This window comes from Lethenteron reissneri, chromosome 27 (genome assembly GCF_015708825.2).
Source record: "Lethenteron reissneri isolate LAM-NWPU_2019-01 chromosome 27, ASM1570882v1, whole genome shotgun sequence".
NCBI classification, from domain to species: Eukaryota; Metazoa; Chordata; class Hyperoartia; order Petromyzontiformes; family Petromyzontidae; genus Lethenteron; species Lethenteron reissneri.
In genome coordinates, this window is record NC_083805.1 from 13791776 (window position 1) to 13819679 (window position 27904).

At 46.4% G+C, this 27904-nt stretch overlaps 1 protein-coding gene and 1 long non-coding RNA gene across 2 annotated transcripts; both read left to right on the forward strand.

Annotated features, from left to right (window-relative positions):
- The first annotated feature begins 204 nt into the window (after nt 1-204).
- Nucleotides 205-9704, forward strand: LOC133348577 (dual specificity tyrosine-phosphorylation-regulated kinase 2-like). Its single transcript, XM_061561473.1, has 9 exons — nt 205-313; nt 3988-4124; nt 4291-4416; nt 4761-4896; nt 5993-6074; nt 6649-6821; nt 7237-7297; nt 7485-7602; nt 8204-9704. Exons 2-9 carry the CDS (start codon nt 3988-3990, stop codon nt 9258-9260), a joined length of 1890 nt encoding a protein of 629 aa, XP_061417457.1. The 5' UTR covers nt 205-313; the 3' UTR covers nt 9261-9704.
- Nucleotides 9705-25678: 15974 nt separating this feature from the next.
- LOC133348609 (uncharacterized) lies at nt 25679-27111 on the forward strand. The gene is made up of 3 exons (XR_009755814.1): nt 25679-25741; nt 25928-26045; nt 26705-27111. It is a non-coding gene; the product is annotated as an uncharacterized LOC133348609 (long non-coding RNA).
- The last annotated feature ends 793 nt before the right edge of the window (nt 27112-27904 follow it).

Sequence of the window (27904 nt, forward strand, 5' to 3'; positions counted from 1 at the left end):
AATGTACAGCAGCCGTGCCCGTGGGAGAGACAGTGGCCACCATAGAGGCGGGGCCCGTGTTGGGGGAGTGGCGTGAGAGGGGCGGGGCTACAGCTGGAGGGGCGGGGCTACAGTTGGAGGGGGGGCTACAGTTGGAGGGGCGGGGCTATAGCTGGAGGGGCGTGGCTACACCAGAAGGGGGAGGAGCTGTGCAGCTGACGTCACTAACCTGATTGGTGACGACAACCTGGAGAGCGTTTGGGTCCCCACGACGGCTGCGAGCAGCAAAATCGAGTCTCCCAAACTTCAAGATATTTTTTATTCTCAACGCAAGGTAATAAACTATATATTTGTATTTATTTATTAAGGAAAATTTAAAGCTATGATATAAACCAAAATTACAAGTACAGTGGTACCTCGGTATACGTCGTTAATTCGTCCCAGAAGGTAGGACTTAGACCGAAAATGACGTACACCAAACGAATTTTTCCCATAAGAAATAAAGGGAAAGGAAATAATCCGTTCCAGAGTATATGAAATGATATTTTATATGGCATATTATACATTAATGGGATTGTATAAAATACTTTAGACACTACTTAGTACTAAAATGCATAAATAAATTCAAATAAATAGGAATAAAAATACATTTTTTACGTCACTTTACCTTGCTGAGAGGAGTTAAAATGACAAAAAACACGTGAAATTCACAGAGAGTTATAGCAAGAATTGTGCACTGAACGAGATCTACTGTACATGCAGACTGAGGAGCGGCGCTTTGTTTCAGTCGTGAACGGGTTCTACGCGGGTACGTGGTGACTCATCCCGACCCATACAAGTTCTAGCAAGCGCGTCGTATCCCAAGCAAGACGTCGTATCCCAAGCAAGACGACGTATCCCAAGACATTTTGTTTTCGTCAAAACACGACGTGCACCAAATTCAACGTATTCCAAAGCGGCCGTATACCGAGGTATGACTGTATCAGAATCTTTTGTCTTAAAACTTTAATGACTGCAGGAATTCATATTCTTTCGTACTTTCGATAAAGTCACGAAGATATGAAAAAAGTAAAGTGGACAAAACTGTGTACAACAACAAAATTCATGACCTACTGAATTATGGAAGCTACACAAAAACTTCAAAGATCTCACCAACAGCCTCGTTTCAAAAATGAACAGTATAATCACTGATTCAGATTCATTAGTTGAACAAAACAAACATTTTTTCTTAAAACCTTCTGCTGCTTGACCACCCAGATTATATGGCTTACCAAAATCCATAAAGAAGGTACACCCCTTCGTCCCATCGTCTCCACCATTGGCTCACCCACCTACAAACTGGGTCGATATCTGTCTGAGACCTTACAGTCATTTACTGGTTAGACCACCTCTTATGTACTTAACTCAGCTCACCTCATATCGTCAATTAAGGACATTTCACTGTCCCCAGGTGATTTGCTCGTCAGTTTCGATGTAGTTTCGATGTAGTCACCAAAGTTCCTGTGCCTGATACCATTGCAAATATTGAAGATTTGGTCCAATAAGGATGTAATGTTGATGTACTGGCTCTGGTGAGACACTGCCTCACCAATACATACTTTACCGGGAATGGAACATTCTACAAACAAACTGAAGGCACACCAATGGGTTCTCAAATATCTCCAGTTGTAGCCAATGTTTTCATGGAAAAATTTGAGACGGACGCCATCCAGGCATCCACTCCACGCCTGTCCTTGCGGAAGAGGTACGTGGATGACACGTTTGTCATCTGGCCACATGGCTGATCGGCTCTGAACCAATTCCTCAACCACGTAAATTCCATACACCCAGCCATCAAATTCACCATGGAGGTAGAAAAGGATGGCAATCTACCTTTCTTGGATGTCCTAATCAAAAAGAGACCAGATGGCTCAATGAGCCATTCTGTCTCCAGGAAAGCAACCCATAGTGATGCCTACCTAAAACCTGACTCCCACCACTATCCATCCCGGAAGAATTCCCTCATCAAATCTCTACACCATAGAGCTCAATGTTTATCCGACTATGAACACCTAACAAGTGAACTCAAACACGTACACCAAGCTCTCAAGGCGAATGGATACTATGACAACACAATCCACAAAGCCATCACCCCTACCATGAGGAAGGAACCATTTGAGGATCAAAGCAAAACCATCACCTTACCATACATAGCAGGGGTAGCCAAACATTTTTCAAAAATCATGAACAAACACAAGATCCAAGTCCGTTTTAACACAGTACATGAAATTCATGATCTTATCCCATATTTGAAGGACAAGATCCCTGACATATGTGTACAAACTACGCTGTGTCTGCAGCAGCAGTTACATTGGAGAAACTAAGCGACATGTCTCGGACCATTTTCATGAGCATAAGGCAGATCTGAACCACGGTAGGACCAATACTTCTGCCGCGGCTGATCATTATTTTAATGTTGCTGGCTCACACGAAATTGATATCTCTAAGACGATGGTACTTTGCAAGCCCACTGGCTATCAACAAAGATTCGTTCATGAAGCCATCCATATACTGTATACAGACACGATTTCAACCGAGAAGATGGGTACAAACTCAGAAATCATTGGAAAGATGTCATCAACCGCGTTGAGTCATGACTTGATTTGTGTTCTCTTGTTAAGGGAGCACAGATCAAGTCATGACTTGATTTGTGTTTTCATGTTACCTTACCCCAGGGCACATATACCCCGCCCACTTCGTTCTGACACCAGGACGTTTTGTTGCCACTGCATGTTCCATGCTTCCACCACCGCAGCGCTTGTGCCACGCCCACTTTTTAGAAACCTTTAAAAACGGTTGCCTTCGGTGACCTCCCCCTCTTTCCTCCTGAAGACGATCGCTTATTTATATTGTGATCGAAACGTCGTGATCTATTATTTTTCTACCTACGTCACTTTACCGAAAGAACCAACGAGTAAGATATACCTATTTCGCGATATGAGAGAAGTAGATAAGGGAGATAAATGTCATGAACTTGTAGAATGTTTGCAAGAAGGAAATAAAGGTTATCAGACATGATTAATCTACTGGTGGATGAAGGTCTGATAAGCCTTTACTATCTCCCTAAAGTCATTCGATGCAACAATCCACCTAGTATCTACAAACGAGCTGATTTCATTGCTCCATCTCCATGGAAGCCCTCCTCTTGGGTGTATTTAATGTTCACCCAGAAGTGAAAATGTTACACCACAGTTCGTAGTTTGGCAGCATGTCGTGTTTGATGTGGTAGAATGTGGCCACTCCCACCTTTATCAATACGTCTCATTAGCGTGAAATAGCAGATAGACTACTTGATAGAGATCCCTCCCGTGGAGCCCCTTTCACCATAAGCTATATGAGCAAGCAATTGAAGGGCTGTGCTTGCTTACAATTGATTAGACTGGGTGCAACAATTGTTCAGGACCATTTGAGCACTTATTTGGCCAATTTAATGTCATAACCCGTTAATAGGCCCGGATAATTTTAAATAATCAAAGTGTCTGTTCACATAAACTCACAAACCCCCACGTGTGGCCATGAGCAATTGCCGTCAAATCCACATTTTTCTGGCCAAGACCAGTCTTTACATGAGGCAACCTCTCTCGACTCACAAAGTGGTTCCTATTTTATCAACCCTAGGAGAATGCTTGGCTGAGTAAACCTCATATTGATTCATCTTCTTGGTTCTTTCGGTAAAGTCACGTAGAAGGGAAGTAATAAAATAATAAAAATAATATTTTATTTTATTATGTTTTATTTTTATTATTTTATTACTTCCCTTCTACGTGACTTTACCGAAAGAACCAAGAGATGAATCCCTGCAGTCACGAAAGCTTTAAATCGAAACTCATATTGATTATTAATTGAAACTGATTTTGAGGTAGGCCTTCTGCTGTATCACTCAGAGTAAGGAGGGGTTAGGAAGCTACTATCGAAACTGTCACTGTACTTATTGATCTTGCTCTTACTGCAACACTCTCTCTTGACCAGATGGCGAGTAATCTCCTCAACAATCGTTATGCGGTTTTGGAAAAACTAGACGAAGGAACATTTGGCGAGGTGTACAAATGCTGGGACCACAGGGACCACAAGGAGATGGCCTTCAAAAAGATTGACATCACATTAAGGTGAGAGAGAGACCAAGTAATGATGTGCTTCACAATCTTCACTGAAAAGTAGTTTCCTGTCAGAGAAACTCACGTGTGCCTACCTAGACAAGACGCAATACGTTTTCCGTTTTAATAATGATGCAATTTCCAACATTCTCATAAGTGTTTGTATTTCTTCACGCAGCATCAAGGAAGTGCAAGCATATCGTGAGGCTGTCTTCCTCAAACTGCTGAGGCACAATAGCATCATCCGGTTCGAGGAAGACTTTGTCGTGGGAGATTACCATTATATCGTGTTGGACTACATCAGGTAATAACACTAAGTCCATTACAACCGTGACACTTGCAGGATGTATACACATATAAGCTTGGCAGCTGATTGATCCACATCAGTACTCAATCCTAAGCTATGCTACACTGCATTGTTGATAAGTAGCTGCATTAACCATTTCATAGCTGGTTTGTCAATTCTCGGGACCCAGTCATGCCCAGTGGTAAAAAAACTCTGCAGTCAGCACGTATTCAAGTAATTGTTACCCGTCGAATGCCTTACCTCACCCTCAGTGTTCCAGTACTTGCATGTGTGGATGAGCTGGTGCCTTTGTGCTTCATGCTGTTTAACCATGTTGCACTGTGTTCGTTTTCTGTTATCAGCATGGGCAGCCTCTTTGACGTTCTGAAAGCGAACGGAGCATTTACTCTGTCCTCCGTCAAGAGATATGCCCAGCCCCTGATGGAAGTGCTGGCCTTCCTGAAGAAGAACGGCTTAGTCCACGGGGACCTCAAGCTGGTAAGGGTTTATCATTAATATCTCCATTGGAACCTCATTTGCCAGTAAAAAATATGATAATTGTTTTTTTACCTTTCTATCTGGCAACAAAACTGACACCTTTTTTTTGACTCCTTGTAAAAAAAGGCGTCAGTTTTGTTGCCAGATAGAAGGGTAAAAAAACAATTATCATTAATATCTCTTTTAGAGGAATTAAACAGGTCTAAGAGACGCTGTCATGGTGTCTGGATCTCACACGAGACTTGAAACCCAGAGGGAATTGGTTAAATTGATCCTCTGGCTTGGCAATTATAACAGTGGACAGGTTCTCAAATCCCAACTCCACCCACCCACCACTTCTATACACCCATCAGTATAAATAGGTACTCCCCAGTTAATCATGTCACGAGTGGCGGGGTGAAGTGTGGGTACTTCCCCTTCTTCCGAGACATTTGACGCTGTGTAACAGTAGCCCAAAACCATCTAGAGGGGCTCACTTCAACTACCCATGGCGGAGGCTTTTCTATAAGTAGAGGGGCGAGCAAGTAATTGCAGGGCTGCACCTTCACTGTGATCTTTTAAGTGGATTTAGCAGTTTATGTGCCTCATGCACATACACTGCATGATGCACATACACTGGCCAGTTTAATTCCCATCACAGCTGCCTCACACAGTGGAGCTCTTATCCGTGACAATATTACCCATGACTCCCATTATACATGGGGAAGTGTCGAGTCTATAAAACCACTAATGATCCGTGGCCCTATTTTTCTTCTTATACGTAATATTTGAGTTTTTTTACCATCCTGCATTGTGGAACAACTCTGTTATTGCTGATGAGAAGAGACGTTTGGCAATTCTTCTAATTATAATCGTCTTGTTTTCATGAACAACTTCATTGCAAGATTTCATATTAGATAATTTTCACGAGAGTTATTGATCCCCCTGCTTCCCTCTCCATTACAAACGGACATAGATAATGCATAAACACTTTTAACGTTTGATGGACAGTGCAAAATGAACGCCATTTTCTATGCAGACAGTGATCATTTTAACGGATCCTCATCTGGTTAAATAACATATATATAAAATGCTTCCATTCTCATATTTCTTTCAGGAAAACATCTTGGTGAAAGATCACCACACGGCAGCCATCCGATTGGCCGACTTCGGAGGAAGTTTTTTTGACAATGAACCTCGTACGTTACACTTTATATACATTTATACATACCGTAGCATTTCTAAATCTTCCTACAGATCCTGTTATATGAAATAACAATGTTTTGTTTTCTATAGCATCGTTCATGCAAATTGCGTGAACGATGATAATGTTAAATTAACATATGTGATATTACAAGAGCTGAACACAGTGCTGCCTGTGCATGGTAGCTCCACACGAGGTATGATTACAACGCCTTGCGATCTCCGTTTCACAACAGCGCATTGGGAATGTCCACTTCCGTGTAAAATCACGTCCTTTCACATATCATGCAGGACAGGGCGAGAACACATTGGAGATTCTTGCAGTAAAACTGTGACTCCGATCATCCACTTAACCCTTTAGAGCTGGTCCATTTATTCTTGGGACCTAGTAATGCCCACCTATGGCGGGACCTGATATTTCAAACGACTGAATGTACCTTTTTTTGCCAATAATGAAACTGAGAAAGTTGACAGAATTCATTTAAAAAGTGTCTGTGCTGCAGAGTGACATAGACTTAAAAGTTGCATTAGCTATGAAAGACCTGTACTGTATTCTTATTTTTTCTCCAGCCGACCATATCTTTGGGACGCCTGGATACCAGGCTCCCGAGGTCTTGCTGGCCCTGCCGTTCGGAACAGCAGTTGACATGTGGGCTGCAGGCTGCATACTGGCCGAGATCTCTGTTGGGAAACGACTGCTGCCAAGAACCAACAGAAATGAGGAGGTTGCTGGGATCACAAAGGTAAGATTCGTTTCGTAATTAATTGATTTAACTATTTTATTACGGAAAGTGTTTCATGTTTGATTGGTTGTTGCAGTTCTATGTTGGCTCAGCGGTTGAGTAATTGGCTCGCAATCGCAACGTTGTGAGTTTATTCAGCCCTCCAGTGTCGATTAAATGAGTGCCACTTTTTGGGGAAGTCGACATTGGTTGACATAGAAGTAGATTCGCCGTTGCCGTAGGAATGCAGAGTTTTACTATTCACTCAAGGCGCAGCCAGGCGATGATCACTGCCTCAGTGATCGTTTTACTTTGAGTTAACTTACTGCTTAGTTTAACGTGACTTCAAGTGTTTACTCAATTATTAATAATTGAATCAATAGGATACAAACCATGCATGTAAATACGTAAAGAAAAATGTATCGTTTATTTTCAGATTGTGGGAACACCACCCTTAAAGATGCTGCACGCTGCACCAGACGGTCATCGGTATTTCCGTGAGTAATGCTAATTTAATTTTTAATACGTGATTCGGTGTTATAACATCACTCATCTGGCTGCACAATGACGTGAAAGTTGGGTTGTTTCCCCCACGTCCTTCACAGCCTTAATTATAGAACACAGCCTTGTACACATGAATAATATTCTAATGCATGACATCATTTGCGATTGTACTCACTGCAGACTTCTTTGGGCAACTCACCGAGGAATGTCTGCAGGAGACCCCTCAGTGTTGCCCGCTCAAGGAGTTTCTGAAAACAAGAGACCCATTGTTCCTGGACTTCATCAGGTCCATCCTATGGTGAGAATCCCACTCTTTGACTTTCCCTCAACTTTAACAAATTCAAGTCAGTTTCTATATCATAAGGAAATACGCATCCCCTTTGCAAAGTATAGCAAGTCTGCATCTCATTTAACGCGGTAGTAGATGCGTTTATGAAAAGTGTTGCATTCAGAAAAAATGCATTTAGTGAGGAATTACCGTTAACACATTACAGAGATAACAAATAAAAACCATGCACATTTGCACATTTTCACTATTAAATTAGCCTGCAGTCATCCCATGGCGAAAAAAGGAACTGTGAGGGTATGCCAACGCGTACTATATCATTATATAATTCCGCGCGGAAACCCAGAATTCCGATATTGCTCAGCCACGCAGCTGAATAAAGTAATTTGGCGTGAAGCACTCGGAAAGCCCGTTCCCAAATGGAAGAAATGTATTTTCGCGATAACGCGTTGTGTAAGCACACTTTGAGCGAGGACTTACCATACTTAACTTCACTTACCTGCAAACCCTTACTTTGTCAAGTGGATGTCAGTTCATTGTATCACCATAATGTGTAATGTGGGCATGTATATTTTGCTGATCTTCTCATCGGTACTTGTCTCTTTGTTTTCAGCTGGAACCCAGATGACCGCCTAACTCCGGAAAGTGCTCTCATGCAGCCATGGATGAGTGCAGCTCCAGCTCCACCACCTGGATTTCACCAGGCACCGGCATGCAAGATCAACTCCCATCTGGCTCCGTCAACCAAGGCCTTCGCAACTCTGGACTCCAACAACTTCACTTCCACGACAATGGACCCCTACAAAATATGCTTCCTGGACTCGGACCCCAATAACTCCTCCATCCTGGCTCCAGCACCTTGCCACCTTCCCTCAATTCCACAACTTACTTCTCCTGGACAAATTCCAGTCTCATCATTTTGCAGCAGCTTTTCCGGAGTGGCAATTGCCATTTTGGCTCCTAAGGTGTCCAGTTTCATTTCCCTTCCACCTCCAGCCGCCGTTCCAATCCCCTTCATTCAGCCAAGCACTGACGCCTTCCTGGTTTCTATCTCTATTGGGTCTTTTATCGAAACCATTTTGGAATGGGAGATGCCTACAGCCACTAGCTCAACATCCACCACAAAATGCAGCATTCAGGTGGAAGATTTTAACACTACTGTGTCTCTTACAGCATCAATTTCTGACTGTCTCCCAGAGTCGGAGACCATAATTAATGTGGACATCAAGCCTCTGAATGTTGAGGAATATCCTATTTCAATTGAGGCAATCGATGAGACGACCCAAAATGGAGCCGAGACGACCCAAAAGGGAGCCGAGACGACCCAAAATGGAGCCGAGACGACCCAAAAGGGAGCCGAGACGACCCAAAATGGAGCCGAGACGACCCAAAATGGAGCCGAGACGAGCATGGGCTCCACATTGTCTCTGCCTATAAACGCAGACTACACTGTTAACCCTCTCCTGGAGTCCGAGAGCACGGTCAAGGCAGACTCTAAGCCTCACGATGCTGAACAAAAGCAAGCCATGGTGCAGAGTGACATGAACAGTGCAGATAAAATGCAGATCCCCAAATCCAAATCACTAACCATCTGCAAGAGATTGCGTCGGATCGGACGCGCTCTTATTAATTTGGTCTGTGGTTGTGGCAGAAGTGGAGAGGGGGATTAAATTTTTTTAATATTGTAAAATATATGGGCAGCCCTCGACTTATAAACAGGTTTCATTCCTGGGACCTGTTCATAAGTCGAACGGTTTTATAAGTCGGTCGTCAAAAATGTATTATATTTAAATGCACGTAACTCATTGCTATAAATTTTTTACCGTTTTAAAAAGGGAAACATTGTTAAACTCATAGGAAATATTGTACATTGGCATTTGATACTGTAACTAGCTTTACTACCCGGCTTCGCCCGAGACTTGGATTCTCGTCTGGGATTAATACAGTCTGGAAGCTACCCATATGCCAAATTTCAAGTGTGTTGCATGTCGGGAAGTATGATAAACATTTCAGACAGACACATATTCACAAATTTTCCTTTTATATATATAGATAAATATTGTAGTGTACATAACATACCAAAAATATGCTGGTAAATATAAAGAAAAATCAGTTTTAACTTCACTTGCCTTGATTCCCGATGTCGCTGATGTTGGTTGTGAATGGGAATTGTTGTATATATTGTGATAAGAAATGTAAATATTAAATATAAAAATGTGAACATTTATGTAAAATGTGTTAATATTTGTATTTAAGTGGGATTAAACTTGATTTGAAGCTTTTGTAACTGCAGGAATTACTCTGGTTCTTTCGGTAAAGCCACGTAGAAAGAAAATAAATTAAATAATAGAATACGACGTTTCGATTACAACACAAGCAACCGTCAACAAGTAGAACTAAACTTGAGAGAGAGACAAAACACAGACACCGAGACACACAGAGAGAGAGACACACAACATAGACAGACAGAGACCCAATGCCTCTGTGTCGTGGCCTTAAATAGAGAGAGGGGGCAGAGAGATGTGGGTCTGCTGGAGCAGAGGAATTAGCATGTTAATGAGAGAGCTGTGTGGAAATCCACCCCGCAGCGGGAGGGGGAGAGAAAGACCCAGCAAGTCTGGTCAAGACTGGTATATTTTAGAGAGAGTTGTGTGGAAACCAACCCCGAAGCGGCCAGGGTAGGGAAAGAGCGAATGGACCTATGAGAGCCTGGGTAATTTGATTGAGAAATAGGCAGTTTCAGAAAACAAACTTAGCAATTTTTTTGGAAATGTAATGCAATGCAACGCAGAGAGTCGGCTAACACACAGTTAACACGTAGCCTGGTTGATTACATTCTCCAGAGATGGATAAATTAGAAGTTAAGTGTGAAATTTGACATTGACACACAGAGAGAGAAGACAAACTTATATTCTCCCCGTAGAGTTGGTTCAAACTTGATTTGAAGCTTTCCAGGAGACTTACAACGTAACTTAGAGGCAACACTTTATTTATAACAATGTAACACGATACCCCCTTTACCCCGCTCATTAAGGAGGTACAGCCTCTGGGCTAACGTGCCCTATAAGGCCTATATCACTTGGGGTAATCTAGAGCCCTCTGGCTAGGGGTGACCTAGGGGAGACTGACTGACCCGACCCAGCCAAGGTGCGGGTCCTGACCACTGGTCCACGCTCGGCCCCGGCCCTTATAAGGACGTCGGGTCCCGGGGTTCCAGGGTCCTCGCCTAGCTGGTCTTCAGTCTTCGTCTTCGTACCACTCCCCCAAGCCGACCTGAGAGACTCTCCGCCCCCTTTCTGGAACCTTCTGATGGGTCCTGGAAAGGCCCCCCCCAGCCCCTCACCTGGGGTAGGGGAGGGGAATCCGGCCTCTCTGTGGTCCGGCTCTCTTTCTATCCTCTTGTACTGGCTGGCACCCCCTACAGACCCCTGGCCGTAACTGCAGGTAAGTGCACATAAGCGGTGTGTGCAAACGTATTTCCGATGCTACACAATGATTAGACGAACATCAACGATCAAATTAGCAAGATTATGCGATTAAAAAAAACAGCGAATATCTCAAAACGGTAATATTCAACCGGATCGCGATATGCGTGCCGTTAATTTGTGTATCAGGGTGGCAATCATGATACATGGTCCACCAGTTATGATATATAGTGATGTGAGTTCGTTCTCCTGCGATCCTTGCATGAGGTGGCGTCACGAACTGTAAGCAGTGTGGTCACGTGGTGGGTGCGTTTAGGAGTCAGTGTTCGTCTTCCGTCTCCTCCGTATCCGAAAATATCTCAAGTCCCACCAGGGAGCGTTGATTAGTAGGCTCCATCCACTGCTGCAGTGTGCTGGGAACACGCAGCTCGCTGTCGACTCAGAGCTGTCCACCATGGAGGTAGAAAAGGATGGCAAGCTACCTTTCTTGGATGTCCTAATCAAAAAGAGACCAGATAGCTCAATGAGCCATTTTGTCTACAGGAAAGTAACCCATACTGATGCCTACCTAAAACTTGACTCCCACCACCATCCATCCCAGAAGAATTCCCTCATCAAAACGCTACACCATAGAGCTCAATGTATCTCCGACCATGAACACATAACCAGTGAACTCAAACACGTACACCAAGCTCTCAAGGCGAATTGATATTCTGACCACACAATACGCAAAGCCATCACCCCAACCAAGAGGAAGAAGCCATCTGAGGATCCAATCAAAACCCTCATCTTGCAATACATAGCAGGGGTAACCAAAAATATTTCCGATCATGAACACAAGATCCAGGTCCGATTTAACACAGGACATAAAATTCGTGATCTAATCCCATCTGTGAAGGACAAAATCCTTGACATGCAATATCCCGGCGTCTCCAAACTAAGCTGTATCTTCGGCAGCAGTTACATTGGGGAAACTAAGCGACATGTCTTGGACCTATTCGATTTAAAGCTGACATTGACTTCTCCAAGACGGAGGTTCTCTGCAAGCCATCCGGCTACCATGAGAGATTCGTTCATGAGGCCATCGACATATACAAACACAGAGACAATTTCAACTGAGCAGATGGATTCTGGCTCAGCAATCATTGGAAGGACGTGATAAACCATTTCGGGTCTTGATTGATTGTGTAATGTGAGGATATCTCCGGGTCGTTGACGGATCACAACTCGTCACGATGATTGGCTCTGCCAGTCCTGGTCCATAGCCAATGGGGAAAAGCCTAGGGGCGTGGCCCTGACGTAATGGAAAGGTGACAGCTGTAAGTAGAGGATTGGTTCTGCTGGATTTAGCCACAGCCAATGGGGAGATGAGTCAGGGGCGTGGTCCCGGGAGCCTACGGTGGAGTCTGGAAGATTCCATAGAGGCTAACCAGGATTGGTGGAAACGTACCACGTGACCCGGGTATCAAATAGGGGTGGAGACGAACAACACGTGGTTAGAACTGGAACGAAGGAAGGGAAGAGGCCACGCGAGAGCGGGGGTCCAGGCTGCCACGTGGCTGCGCGCGTCTCTCTCTTTCTATCCCTCTCATGCTGTCTGTCAGGAGCGTGAAGGAGTGTTGTAATGAAAGACGAATAAAGACCGGATTCCAGAAGTAGCTTCAACGACCTTTATTACAATTGTGTTCATGTTTACAGTGACTTTCAGACCGCATTACATTCGCTGGCATTGACGATATAGCTTATGTTTTCTCTTCACAGATCGGAGTCTTTGCTCCACTGCAAGTTTCCTGCTACCGCTCTCCCATTGACATGTAATGCGAGCAAGGATTGAGGTGGGCGGAGTCTGGGTCACGTGAGGAGAGGGAGGAATTAGGGTCACGTGAGGGAGAGGATTTAGGGAGAGAACCGGAAGGGATCGGGAAGTTAAGACGGAGTGAAACGGGAGGAGGCCACGCTGGGCAGTACTGGGAGGGTGGCGTGATCGCCACGTGTTGGGAGACCTCGGCACCGTCTGCCATCGGTGTCCGGGCGCAGGGGGGCTAGCGGGCTGTGAAAGGCTGGCCGTGAGCGAGGAGGAGCGGAGCAGAGGTGTGGCTGCAGAGCGGAGCAGCAGTGTGGCTGCAGAGCGGAGCAGCAGTGTGGCTGCAGAGCGGAGCAGCAGTGTGGCTGCAGAGCGGAGCAGTAGGGTGGCTGCAGATCGGAGCAGCAGGGTGGCTTCAGGGCGGAGCAGGAGTGTGGCTGCGGAGTGCTCGACGGAGGAGACGCAGGCCTGAGCGAGGACGCCGTGGGAGCGATGTTTACACGAACCCAAATAAAGGACAACGGAGAAAGAACCAAGAAGATGAATCCCTGCAGTCACGAAAACTTTAAATCGAAAAATAAACGCCTCTTTTTCTATGTCGGTCTTCGATCCATCTATTCCTATTTGTCTGTCGCCTCCCCGTGCTTCTTTGATCTCACATTGGATAAATAAAGTAATCTACGTCATATAGAAATGTAAGGAGTTGGGCAGTGCTAAATTGGTTAGTTCACTTCGCAATTAATTTGGTGACCTTGGTTCGATTTCTGGCCATGGCTGACATCAGAGGCAAGCGGTTATCTGAACTGGTCTTGACCAGTGAGGTGAAGTATAGTGATCTAGGGCCGACATAGCGTGGGGAGGTCTTCATACAACAGTGGATTTCCAAATGGATCTAAATTAGTTTATTTTGTTAAAGCATTCCTGTACAAGTCTGTGATCATGCATTTGTAATATGTAAAATATACAAATGCTGGTTAACATACCTGCATATGCACAGGTACACACACACACCAATGTAATTGTGGTATAGTGTATGCAGGTGAATACAAATATCAAAATACTGACATCAATGTGTAGTGGCATGGAATAATTAATTTAGCAGTATAGCGCTAGCTGCTGGCGGTGAAGGGGATATTTGGTATACAACAGGCTAGGTGATACACCAGAGGGGGATATCTGGGGGAAAGGTTACAGAAGGGGCACAGGGGGAAGCCCCGGGAACCCGCTGGTAGGTTCTAAACAGAGGGCATGGCCGGAGCGGAGCGAGACCACGCTGGGAGCATAAAAGGGGGCCCTGAGCAAGAGCTCGGGGCTGTCATTTGTAGTGGGATACCCGTCATGCTGTTGAAGATCGTCGCCATGGTCGCTGTCGTCTTCACTCGATATTGCGCTGCTAGACAGTACAGTAGTTGGCAGTCTCGGTTCAGCACTGTCAGTGTTTGATGGCTAGTGTTGTGTATAGGCTAGCAACCAACAGAGTTGTGTATAAGCGAGCGACAGAAGAATGTGGACCAGTTTAGGGTGTGTATTGTGCAAAGGGTGCTCGGTTAAATAAAAGAAATGCCTCCAAGTCTAAGCATCTCCGAGTTAAGTCACTAGCATGGTTGGCATGGGTCCTGATATTAGAAAGCTCTGAATGCGGGAAGCCTGTTCTACGAACACAACAAAACAAAAAAAGTTCAACACATACATATAAAACGATCACCGCCAACACAACACCACCAATACAAGAAACACAAAACCGAATACCTCACCACAGCACTTGTTCCACAATTAGACCACCACGAACAAGACCAGCACCACACCACCACCGAATGAACACCAAGCCTCAAATGCCCCGAAAACAAAAAAACCACTACAACACAACAACAAACAGCAACACAGAGACACGTGAAAATCAACTCGAGACTATCATAACAGATCACTGTCAGGAAGTAACTTTGCTACAAGCCAATTTTGTTTGAGTTATCATTTTATTTCATGTTGCACAAATGATTCCTTGTAGCCAACTTACCGGATACTTTACAAGGGAAGGTCCGTGGTACGTGAACACAGCAACATCATCAGTATCGCAGAGAACGAGTTCAGGGTGCTTAATGAATATTGCACAGCAGACGAGGTAGGAACAAAGTTTGAGTGACCATAACAGTGCTGGGTTATTTGCCACGTACAAGACAGCCACCAGCAAGAGAACCTGCAGCACCAGTTAGAGAGCTTACGACACAGAGACACGAATATGTGAGAGAAGCGAAACCCGTTCCAACACTTCCCACACACTCGCACATCTCCCCGATATCTTCCACACCAGGTCGCGCGCCTTGGCCGGCCGCAGAGTCCAGGCAAGGCGGTAGGCACCGCAGAATACTAGGCCGCGCGCACGCGATTCCCGCGGACGCGATGCTGAAGCGGGGGGAGATGGACCCCGTTACGGGACATCTCGAGCTTTCTTGCACGGCTCCGGCTTCTCCATGGAGATGGAATAGATGTGCGGAGGACACGGATAGAGAACGTGGGCGTCAATGTACAGCAGCCGTGCCCGTGATAAAGACAGTGGCCACCATAGAGGCGGGGCCCGTGTTGGGGGAGTGGCGTGAGAGGGGCGGGGCTACAGTTGGATGGGCGGGGCTACAGTTGGAGGGGCGGAGCTACAGTTGGAGGGGCGGGGCTACAGTAGGAGGGGGGCTACGCCGGAAAAGGAGGGGCTGTGCAGCTGACGTCACTAACCTGATTGGTGACGACTTCCTGGAGAGCGTTTGGGTCCCCACGACGGCTGCGAGCAGCAACATCGAGTCTCCCAAACTTCAAGAGATTGTTTCTTCTCGACGCAAGGTAAACGCGTTCCTTCGGAGTGGGCAGGTAGGAACTTGGTTGGAGAGCGCGGCGTTCGGGGGGGGGGGGAGGGCAGTTGGATGAGTGGGCGTGTCTACCAATCGCGGCGTAGCTTGGTGTTCGGTGGGGAGGTTCATGGGTGGGCGGAATTCAGGATTTGCACGACAGACAGACACATAATCCCTGGTGGGCAGTGTGGAACCTGTTGTTCCTACCTGTATAACACTCTCGGTAACTAAGACTCACACACACATACACTCACTCTCAGACTCACACACACACTCTCACACTCTCAGACTCACAAACACACTCACTCGCACACTCTCAGACTCACACACATACACTCACTCTCAGACGCACACACACACACTCTCACACACTCACACACACATTGACTATCACACTCTCAGACTCACACACACACACTCAATGTCACACTCTCAGACTCACACGCACATACACTCCCTCTCACACTCTCAGACTCACACACACACTCACTCTCACACTTTCAGACTCACACACACACTCACCTCTCACACTCTCAGACTCACACACACATACATTCACTCTCATACTCTCAGACTCACACACACACTTACGCTCACACTCTCAGACTCACACACACATACTCACCCTCACACTCTCAGACTCACACACACATATACACTCACTCTCACACTCTCAGACTCACACACACACTCACGCTCAGACTCTTAGACTCACACACACATATGTAATGGGTTCAATTTAGGCGCACACACTTCTTGGGAGGCAACACTCATTTATTGATTAACACAACGTTTACTCAACAGTTACTCTTACTCTACACATAGGGTGGTGACCACCGACCTACACTAGCTAACACACAATTGTATTTTAGCCGCTCCAGCGTGACCCAGCCAGGTGGCTGCTGGCAGTCCGCTCACTGTAGGTCTTCTCTTCTGGCATCTTCACGAGGTGTCTTCATTCTTCTCAGGAACAGCCCTGCTCTGCCTTCACACCACGCTTATATCTCGTCTCTCTGGCGTGGCCGGCTCCGCCCAGGCCACGCCTCACTTCCCAGGCCACGCCTCACTTCCCAGGCCACGCCTCACTTCCCCCACCTCTGGGAAGGTCCGGATCCCTCCAGCACGTGACCCCCCAGGCACCCCCTTGGGGCCCCCAGCCCTCGTACGGGCCAACACAGTAGTGACCGTTCTGTCACTACATCACCCCCCCCTGTATAAACACACAGCCGTCCCCGGCTGTAACACAACTGTGAACATCGAAAAGGTGTGCCTCCGAACCAGCAACATCATTAAATGACCGGCGACCGATAAGAAATACAATCACGTAATATATACAGAATCGACGAGGGTAAAAGGGAACCGCATAGAAAACGGGGAATTAACAACAAATATACATGAAAACCGGCTAACCCACTTACGCTCCATCACAGCCCCCCCACCGTTAGAATCACGCATGCAATGACAGTCACCCGTTAGCACCCCCCCGCCTTTCCGACGTGGCGTCACAACCAGTAGCACGCGTCGGCCATATCGGGGGGGGAATTTCCATGTTACCACCCCACCGCCTTTCCGACGTGGCGTCACAACCAGTAGCACGCGTCGGCCATATCGGGGGGGGAATTTCCATGTTACCACCCCACCGCCTTTCCGACGTGGCGTCACAACCAGTAGCACGCGTCGGCCATATCGGGGGGGGAATTTCCATGTTACCACCCCACCGCCTTTCCGACGCGGCGTCACAACCAGTAGCACACGTCGGCCATATCGGTGGGATTTTAACCCAGTCTCTCTCCAAGACTCGCATCGCAGCATATAGCAGTACCGACCGAGCTGAGACGACCCAGTCTCTCTCCCAGACTCGCATCGCAGCATATAGCTGTACCGACCGAGCTGAGACGACCCATCGTTCACTCACTGCACAACATGCACCCAAACAACTGAGGGAAACAGTCTCAACGTAACAGGCCAACTCCACCCGAACCTTACGAATCTCCAGCCCACTGTTTCAACGCGCCTCAGAGGGTCTCAACCTCCGAGCCGTCAGGTCAAGCCGTCAGCCATAGCATGACGGGACCACCCTCCCTGAGCCATGTGAGCGCACAGCCCACAAGTCTAGACAAACCACAGAGTGTCTCGATCTCTGGGCTGTCAGGTCAAGCCGTCAGCCATTGCATGACGGGACCACCCTCCCTGAGCCATGTGAGCGCACAGCCCACAAGGCTAGACAAGCCACAGAGTGTCTCGCTCTCCGGGCTGTCAGGTCAAGCCGTCAGCCATTGCATGACGGGACCACACACTCCGAGCCATGTGAGCACACAGCCCACTAGGCTAGACATACCACGGAGTGTTTCAATCTCCGGGCTGTCAGGTCAAGCCGTCAGACACAGCATGACGGGACCACACTCCCTGAGCCATGTGAGCACACAGCCCACTAGGCTAGACATGCCACGGAGTGTTTCAATCTCCGGGCTGTCAGGTCAAGCCGTCAGCCATTGCATGACGGGACCACACTCTCCGAGCCCTGTGAGCGCACAGCCCACTAGGCTAGACATACCACGGAGTGTTTCAATCTCCGGGCTGTCAGGTCAAGCCGTCAGCCATTGCATGACGGGACCACACTGTCCGAGCCCTGTGAGCGCACAGCCCACTAGGCTAGACATACCACGGAGTGTTTCAATCTCCGGGCTGTCAGGTCAAGCCGTCAGCCATTGCATGACGGGACCACAACGTTCATGTTAGACACGCAACACTCACTGGGCCATCCTGGTCAGGATCTGCGCCCCAAGATAAGTGACAGCCAGCACCACAATTCCAAATCCCTGGCAGCATGTCACCATCGCAATTTAACACCATCACAACACATACAATTTGAATTATGATCCCCCACAGAACTGATCCAATGCCGAACAGGTACGCACAATTTGTGACGATCCCGAATATTCAATGGTCACAACAATACACCTCACATCCCGTATCCGTACACATCATCTCCGAGACTCGCATTGCAGCAATGCAGCTGTACCAACCGAGTGGAGAGAGCAACGCAATTTGACGGCAATTAACGGAAACGCACCCCCGATCCATGTAGAACACAAGGAGCATTCCCGCACAAAAGACATCATCTGTGCAACAACGGACAGGAACCAACCAGTGAGTTTGAAACAAACCGAACCTGTAATTTCAAAATCCCCTTCAACATTAACCATGGGACTCAGGGCATTCGAATTAAAAAAAATTATACACAAACGCCAAGAATCGCCGAATTGATTAATACAGTATATGCAGTATACGAAGTTCGTACAGTCAATCATTTGGCGCAATGTTCCATCCAGTCCCCACATGGCAACACACACAATCAATACTCCAGACAATCCGTACATAGTAAATAATCACCAGCAAGTACCCAACAGTCCATACACTGTTAACAATTTCAAGCAAAGCTCCATACGGTCTGTACATTGGCAACAATGACGATCAAAGTTTCTGACAGTTACAAGTGACAATCACGAGCGAAACTCCATACAGTATACACAATAACAATGGCGATTTCGCAACACAACGATGTAACAACACGAGTCATTAACACGGCAACATACAGGATATCAACGGAGGTCGGGACACCAACAACGAATTAATCATTAACTACCCCCAGAAGATACCGATCTCGACGCCGTAATTAACAACAAACACTGGTCGCCGCGTCAATTTCTCACGCACACAACCAGACGAACACGTTCCGCAACCCAGCGAGTAAAAAAAAACCCGCGATCGCAACCCGGCACACGCAAGATGGGTGAAGTTATTATTATTATTATTTTTATTGGGGCCGGGTGCTTGTCAAGTCACAACTCGCCTGGCAAACTGTGAATAGCGGAGGGCGGCAAGGTGGAGCACTGGAACGGCCCGAAGAATCTTTGATGGTGAACACGGCCTGCTCTTGCGAACCCATCCACCTCTCGCGCTCGAGCAGAAGGCTGGAACTCCCCCTCTGCAGGCGTTGATGTCGGCGGGAGCGGCATTTCGGCAGCAGGAGCGGTGTTTTGGCGGGAACAGCGCCCCGACCAGCCGCCAAAATGGCGGGAACGGCGTTTTGGCGGGAACAGCGCACCGACCAGCCGCCGAAATAGCGGGAACGGCGTTTTGGCGGGAACAGCGCCCCGACCAGCCGCCGAAATGGCGGGAACGGCGTTTTGGCGGGAACAACGCCCCGACCAGCCGCCGAAATGGCGGGAACGGCGTTTTGGCGGGAACCGCGCCCCGACCAGCCGCCGAAATGGCGGGCCCACCGCGTGGCCCGCATGCCCGGGCCTCCCCCGCCAGCCACCGCAGCGACGATAGTGTCCTCTCGCCGCGGCTCCGTCGCTCCGTTCCCGATGGCGGCGAAGCAGCAGTGCGATGCAAGTCCCGCCGCTCCGCGTGCAGCGCCATCTCTCTCTCTCTCTGTCACCGGGGCTGCCATCCCCGGGGCTGTCCGAAGGACGGTCGTCACACCATCCCCGTCGTACGAAGACGTCCAGATGAGTTTTGTATTTGTTTTTCGTGTGCCCATTTTACTTCCCTAGGATAACACCTAGCAATATTTATTTTTCCACAACTTCTGACACAAAATGTAATGGGTTCAATTTAGGCGCACACACTTCTTGGGAGGCAACACTCATTTATTGATTAACACAACGTTTACTCAACAGTTACTCTTACTCTACACATAGGGTGGTGACCACCGACCTACACTAGCTAACACACAATTGTATTTTAGCCGCTCCAGCGTGACCCAGCCAGGTGGCTGCTGGCAGTCCGCTCACTGTAGGTCTTCTCTTCTGGCATCTTCACGAGGTGTCTTCATTCTTCTCAGGAACAGCCCTGCTCTGCCTTCACACCACGCTTATATCTCGTCTCTCTGGCGTGGCCGGCTCCGCCCAGGCCACGCCTCACTTCCCAGGCCACGCCTCACTTCCCAGGCCACGCCTCACTTCCCCCACCTCTGGGAAGGTCCGGATCCCTCCAGCACGTGACCCCCCAGGCACCCCCTTGGGGCCCCCAGCCCTCGTACGGGCCAACACAGTAGTGACCGTTCTGTCACTACACATACACACACTCTCACACTCTCAGACTCACACACACACTCAGTAGATAGGAAAATGGGAGAGATTTTGGTTCAGAGACTCGTGGAATTAACCCATCAGTGTAGAGCTTGTTCGTGTTATCCCCACGATGTGGTTTTTCTATGGATTGTCTGGTTTCATCCCAATACGAAGTGAAGCTCTCACTAATGGAATTTTCTCAAACATCCCAATGCAGCAGCAGCACCATCCTGATACAAATTCAGTGATGCAGTGACATGAAATGAAACACATGCAAGAGATAGACATGTAGGGATATGATATGAGATGCAGACAAAAATAAGTCGTGAAATTAGATAAACGAGATACAAATAAGATTTAGAGCCTACATATGAGTTGTAGATAAGATACATAGTATGAATGAGATAAATAGGCACGAAACAAATGAAAAGGGATTTGACAAAACATACAAACAAGAGATACCTTTTTCTTGCTGTGGTTATCCCACCTGATGACGATTGCTTGTGCTGCGATTGAAACGTCGTGATCTATTATTTTTATACCTACGTGACTTTACAGAAATAACCAAAGAGTAAGAGATACCTATTTAGCGATATGAGAGAAGTAGATAAGGGAAAGAAATGTCATGAACTTGCGGAATGTATGCAAGAAGGAAATAAAGGTTATTATCAAACATGATCAATTCACTGGTGGATGAAGGTCTGATAAGCCTTCACCATCTCCCACAAGTCCTTCAATGCAATGATCAATCTAGTAACTACAAACGAGCTGATTTCATTGATCCATCTCCACGGAGGCCCTCATCTTGGGTGTATTTAATGTTCACCCATAAGTGAAAATGTTACACCACAGTTTGGAGTTTGGCAAGTTGTGTGTTGTGTGGTAGAATGTGGCCACTCCCACCTTTATCAATACGTCTCATTAGCGTGAAAGAGCAGATAGACTACTCGATAGAGATCCCTCCCGTGGAGCCCCTTTCACCAGAAGCTATTTGAGCAAGCAATTGAAGGGCTGTGCTTGCTTACAATTGATTAGACTGGGTGCAACAATTGCTCAGGACTATTTGAGCACTTATTTCGCCAAATTAATGTCATAGCCCGTTAATAGGCCCTGATTATTTTAAATAATCAAAGTGTCTGTTCACATAAACTCACAAACCCCCACCTGTGGCCATGAGCAAGTGCCGTCAAATCCACATTTCTCTAGCCAGGACCAGTCTCTCCATTAGGCAACCTCTCTCGACTCACAAAGTGGTTCCTATTTCATCAACCCTAGGGGAATGCTTGGCTGAGCAAACCTCATATTGATTATAAATTGAAACTGATTTTGAGGTCGGCCTTCTGCTGTATCACTCAGAGTAATGAGGGGTTAGGAAGCTACTATCGAAACTGTCACTGTACTTATTGATCTTGCTGTTACTGCAACACTCTCTCTTGACCAGATGGCGACTAATCTCCTCAACAATCGTTATACGGTTTTGGAAAAACTAGACGATGGAGGATTTGGCGAGGTGTACAAATGCTGGGACCACAGGGACCACAAGGAGATGGCCTTCAAGAAGACTGACATCACATTAAGGTGAGAGAGACCAAGTAATGATGTGCTTCACAATCTTCACTGAAAAGTAGCTTCCTGTCAGAGAAACTCACGTGTGCCTACCTAGACAAGACGCAATACGTTTTCCATTTTAATGATGATGCAATTTCCAACATTCTCATGAGTTTCGATTTAAAGCTTTCGTAACTGCAGGAATTCATCTTCTTGGTTCTTTCGGTAAAGTCACGTAGAAGGGAAGTAATAAAATAATGAAAATAAAACATAATAAAATAATTCTCAGGACGTTTCGGTCACAACACAAGCAGCCGTCCTCAGGTGAAGAACATGTCTGTCGATAAGACAGAGTCTAAATCTAAATGGACATTTAGACTCTGTCTTATCGACAGACATGTTCTTCACCTGAGGACGGCTGCTTGCGTTGTGGCCGAAACGTCGTGAGAATTATTTTATTATGTTTTATTTTTATTATTTTATTACTTCCCTTCTACGTGACTTTACCGAAAGAACCAAGAAGATTCTCATAAGTGTTTGTATTTCTTCACGCAGCATCAAGGAAGTGCAAGCATATCACGAGGCTGTCTTCCTCAAAGTGCTGAGACACAATAGCATCATCCGGTTCGAGGAAGACTTTGTCGTGGGAGATTACCATTATCTCGTGTTGGACTACATCAGGTAATAACACCAAGTCCATTACAACCCTGGCACTTGCATGATGTATACAAATATAAGCTTGGCAGCTGATTGATCCACATCAGTACACAATCCTTAGCTATGCTACACTGCATTGTTAACAAGGAGCTGCATTAACCATTTCATAGCTGGTTTGTCAATTCTCGGGACCCAGTCATGGCCCAGTGGTAAAAAAACTCTGCAGTCAGCACGTATTCAAGTAATTGTTACCCGTCGAATGCCTTACCTCACCCTCAGTGTTCCAGTACTTGCATGTGTGGATGAGCTGGTGCCTTTGTACTTCATGCTGTTTAACCATGTTGCACTGTGTTCGTTTTCTGTTATCAGCATGGGCAGCCTCTTTGACGTTCTGAAAGCGAACGGAGCATTTACTCTGTCCTCCGTCAAGAGATATGCCCAGTCCCTGATGGAAGTGCTGGCCTTTCTGAAGACGAACGGCATAGTCCACGGGGACCTCAAGCTGGTAAGGGTTTATCATTAATATCTCTTTTAGAGGAATTAAACAGGTCTAAGGGACGCTGCTATGGTGTCATGGATCGCACACTAGACTTGAAACCCAGAGGGAATTGGTTAAATTGATACTCCGTCTTGGCAATTATAACAGTGGACAGGTTCTCAAATCCCAACCCCACCCACCCACCACCTCTGTACACCCATCAGTATAAACAGGTACGCCACAGTTAATCATGTCACGAGTGGCGGGGTGAAGTGTGGGTACTTCCCCTTCTTCCGAGACATTTGACGCTGTGTAACAGTAGCCCAAAACCATCTAGAGGGGCTCTCTTCAGCTCCCTATGGCGGAGGCCTTTCTAGAAGTAGAGGGGTGAGCAAGTAATTGCAGGGCTGCACCTTCACCGTGATCTTTTAAGCAGATTTAGCAGTTTATGTGCCTCATGCACATACACTGCATGATGCACATACACTGGCCAGTTTAATTCCCATCACAGCAGCTGCCTCATACAGTGGAGCTCTTATCCGTGACAATATTACCCATGACTCCCATTATCCATGGGAACTGTCGAGTCTATAAAACCACCAATGATCCGTGGCCCTATTTTTCTTCTTATGCGTAATTATTGAGGTTTTTTTTTACCATCCTGCATTGTGGAACAACTTTGTTATTGCTGACGATAAGAGTCGCTTTGGCAATTCTTCTCATTATGAGCGTCTTGTTTTCATGAACAACTTCATTGCAAGATTTCATATTGGATAATTTTTAGGAGAGTTATTGATCCCCCTGCTTCCCTCTCCATTACAAATGGACATAGATATTGCATAAACACTTATAACGTTAGATGGACAGTGCAAAAATGAACGCCATTTTCTATGCAGTGATCATTTTAACGGATCCTCATCTGGTTAAATAACATATATATATAATGTTTCCATTCTTATATTTCTTTCAGGAAAACATCTTGGTGAAAGGTCACCACACGGCAGCCATCCGATTGGCCGACTTCGGAGGAAGTTTTTTTGACAATGAACCTCGTAAGTTACACTTTATATGCATTTATACATACCGTAGCATTTCTAAATCTTCCTACAGATCCTGTTATATGCAACAATAATATTTTGCTTTCTATAGCATCGTTCATGCAAATTGCGTGAACGATGATAATATTAAATTAACATATGTGATATTACAAGAGCTTAACACAGTGCTGAGTGTGCATGGTAGCTCTACACGAGGTATGATTACAACGCCTTGCGATCTCCGTTTCACAACAGCGCATTGGGAATGTCCACTTCCGTGTAAAATAACGTCCTTTCACATATCATGCAGGACAGGGCGAGAACACATTGGAGATTTTTCGCAGTAAAACTGTGACTCCGATCGTCCACTTAACCCTTTAGAGCTGGTCCGTTTATTCTTGGGACCTAATAATGCCTACCTATGGCGGGACCTGATATTTCAAATGACTGAATGTACTTTTTTTTGTTGCCAATTATAAAACTGAGAAGGTTGACAATTCATTTCAAGTGTCTATGCTGCAGAGTGACATAGACTTAAAAATTGCATTAGCTATGAAAGACCTGTACTGTATTCTTATTTTTCTCCAGCCGACCATTTCTTTGGGACGGCCGGATACCAGGCTCCTGAGGTCTTGCTGGCCCTGCCGTTCAGGACAGCAGTTGACATGTGGGCTGCTGGCTGCTTACTGGCCGAGATCTCTGTTGGGAAACGACTCCTGCAATAACCAGCACGATTCAGGAGGTCGCTGGGATCACAAAGGTAAGATTCGTTTCAAAATTAATTGATTTAACTATTTTATTACGGACATTTTTTCATGTTTGATTGGTTGTTGCAGTTCTATGTTGGCTCAGCGGTTGAGTAATTGGCTCGCAATCGCAACGTTGTGAGTTTACATCTGATTGGGGGTTTATTCAACCCTCCAGTGTCGATAAAATGAGTGCCACTTTTTGGGGAAGTCGACATTGGTTGACATAGAAGTAGATTCGCCGTTGCCGTAGGAATGCAGAGTTTTGCTATTGACTCAGGGCGCAGCCAGGCGATGGTCACTGCCTCGGTGAACGTTTTCTTTGAGATTACTTACTGCTTAGTTTTACGTGACTTCAAGTGTTTACTCAATTATGAATAATTGAATCAATAGGATACAAAGCATGCATGTAAATACGTAAAGAAAAACTCCTCAACTCTCCAGTGACATAACAGCAAATGTATCGTTTATTTTCAGATTCTGGGAACACCACCCTTAAAGATGCTGCACGCTGCACCAGACGGTCATCGGTATTTCCGTGAGTAATGCAAATTTTATTTTTAATATGTGATTAGGTATTATAACATCACTCATCTGGCTGCACAATGGCGTGAAAGTTGTGTTGTTTCCCCACGTCCTTCACAGCCTTAATTATACAACACAGCCTTGTACACATGAATAATATTCGAATGCATGACATCGTTTGCGATTGTACCCACTGCAGACTTCTTTGGGCAACTCACCGAGGAATGTCTGCAGGAGACCCCTCATTGTTGCCCGCTCAAGGAGTTTCTGAAAACAAAAGACCCATTGTTCCTGGACTTCATCAGCTCCATCCTATGGTGAGTATCCCACTCTTTGACTTTCCCTCAACTTTAACAAATTCAAGTAAGTTTCTAGATCATAAGGAAATACGCATCCCCTTTGCAAGGTATAGCAAATCTGCATCTCGCTGCAGAAGAAACTAGGTAAAGAATGAAAGGACAATGCAGTACTCTAATTCGTCATTTAACGCGGTAGTAGATGCGTTTATGAAAAGTGTTGCATTCAGAAAAAATGCATTTTGTGAGGAATTACCGTTTACACATTACAGAGGTAACAAATGTAAACCATGCACATTTGCACATTTTCACTATTAAATTAGCCTGCAGTCATCCCATGGCGAAAAAAAGAACTGTGATGAGGGTATTCCAACGCGTACTATATCATTATATCATTCCACGCGGAAACCCAGAATTCCTATACTGCTCAGCCACGCAGCTGAAGAAAGTAATTTGCTGTGAACCACTCGGAAAGCCCGTTTCCAAATGGAAGCAATGTATTTTCACGATAACGCGTTGTGTAAGCACACTTTGAGCGAGGACTTACCATACCTAACTGCACTTACCTGCAAACCCTTACTTTGTCAAGTGGATGTCAGTTCATTGTATCACCATAATGTGTAATATGGGCATGTATATTTTGCTGATCTTCTCATCGGTACTTGTCTCTTTGTTTTCAGCTAGAACCCAGATGACCGCCTAACTCCGGAAAGTGCTCTCAAGCAACCATGGATGAGTGCAGCTCATCCATTGCCAGTCCGGAAGAGCAGCAGCTCTTCCTGACTGGCAATTCCCATTTTGGCTCCAAAGGTGTCCAGTGTCATTTCACTTCCACCTCCAGCCGCCATTCCAATCCCCTTCATTCAGCCAAGCACTGACGCCTTCCTGGCTTCTGTCTCTATTGGGTCATTGATCGAAACCATTTTGGAATGGGAGATGCCTACAGCCACTAGCTCAACATCCACCGAAAAATGCAGCATTCAGGTGGAAGATTTGAACACTGCTGTGTCTCTTACAGCATCAATTGCTGACTCTCTCCCAGAGTCGGAGACCATAATTAATGTGGACATCAAGCCTCAGGATGTTGAGGAATTTTCTATTTCAATTGAGGCAATCGATGAGACGACCCAAAATGGAACCTAGACGACCCAAAATAAAGCCGAGATGAGCATGGGCTCCATATTGTCTCTGCCTATAAACGCAGACTACACTGTTAACCCTCTCCTGGAGTCCGAGAGCACGGTCAAGGCAGACTTTAAGCCTCACGATGCTGAACAAAAGCAAGCCATGGTGCAGAGTGACATGAACAGTGCAGAAAAAATGCAGATCCCCAAATCCAAATCACTAACCATCCGCAAGAGATTGCGTTGGTTCGGACGTGCTCTTATTAAGTTGGTCTGTGTGTAATAAAAGACTCGGACGCTTCTCTCTGACTCCGTGTCCTTTATTTGGGTTCTTCGTAATTACCCTCACGGCACTCTCTTAGGGATACTCTGCTTGCAGCCCCCGGCTGCTATCACTATTATAGCCTCCTTCCTCTCCTTGCAGACTCGCTGCTACCCCGTGTGCAGACTCCCGCTGCTAACTCTATATTCAGACCCTCCTGGCCTTACTCCGTATGCAGACCCGCTTGCAACTCCATATGCAGACTGGCTGCTGACTCCGTATGCAGACCCGCTGCTGACTGCAGCCTCCTCGCTGCTTCGGGTCGGTCACCGCTGGCCGACGGTGCCGATCCTCGCTCCCCGTGTCCGTGGCGATCTCGCCACCCTCCGCTCTCGCCCTACGTGGCCTTACTCGTTCCTGGTCTCCCGTCACTCCCCCTCCTCTTCCGGTTTCTCTCCCTATAGACCTGACCCCTCTCCCCCACGTGACCTAAC

What these genes read in the sequence shown, in the direction of transcription:
- LOC133348577 (XM_061561473.1), top strand. Translation starts at nt 3,988, where the DNA reads ATGGCGAGTAATCTCCTCAACAATCGTTATGCGGTTTTGGAAAAACTA. An exon ending in ATCGTGTTGGACTACATCAG is followed by an intron (nt 4,417 to 4,760) that starts GTAATAACACTA and finishes TTCTGTTATCAG; the next exon opens with CATGGGCAGCCTCTTTGACG. An exon ending in TCCACGGGGACCTCAAGCTG is followed by an intron (nt 4,897 to 5,992) that starts GTAAGGGTTTAT and finishes TATTTCTTTCAG; the next exon opens with GAAAACATCTTGGTGAAAGA.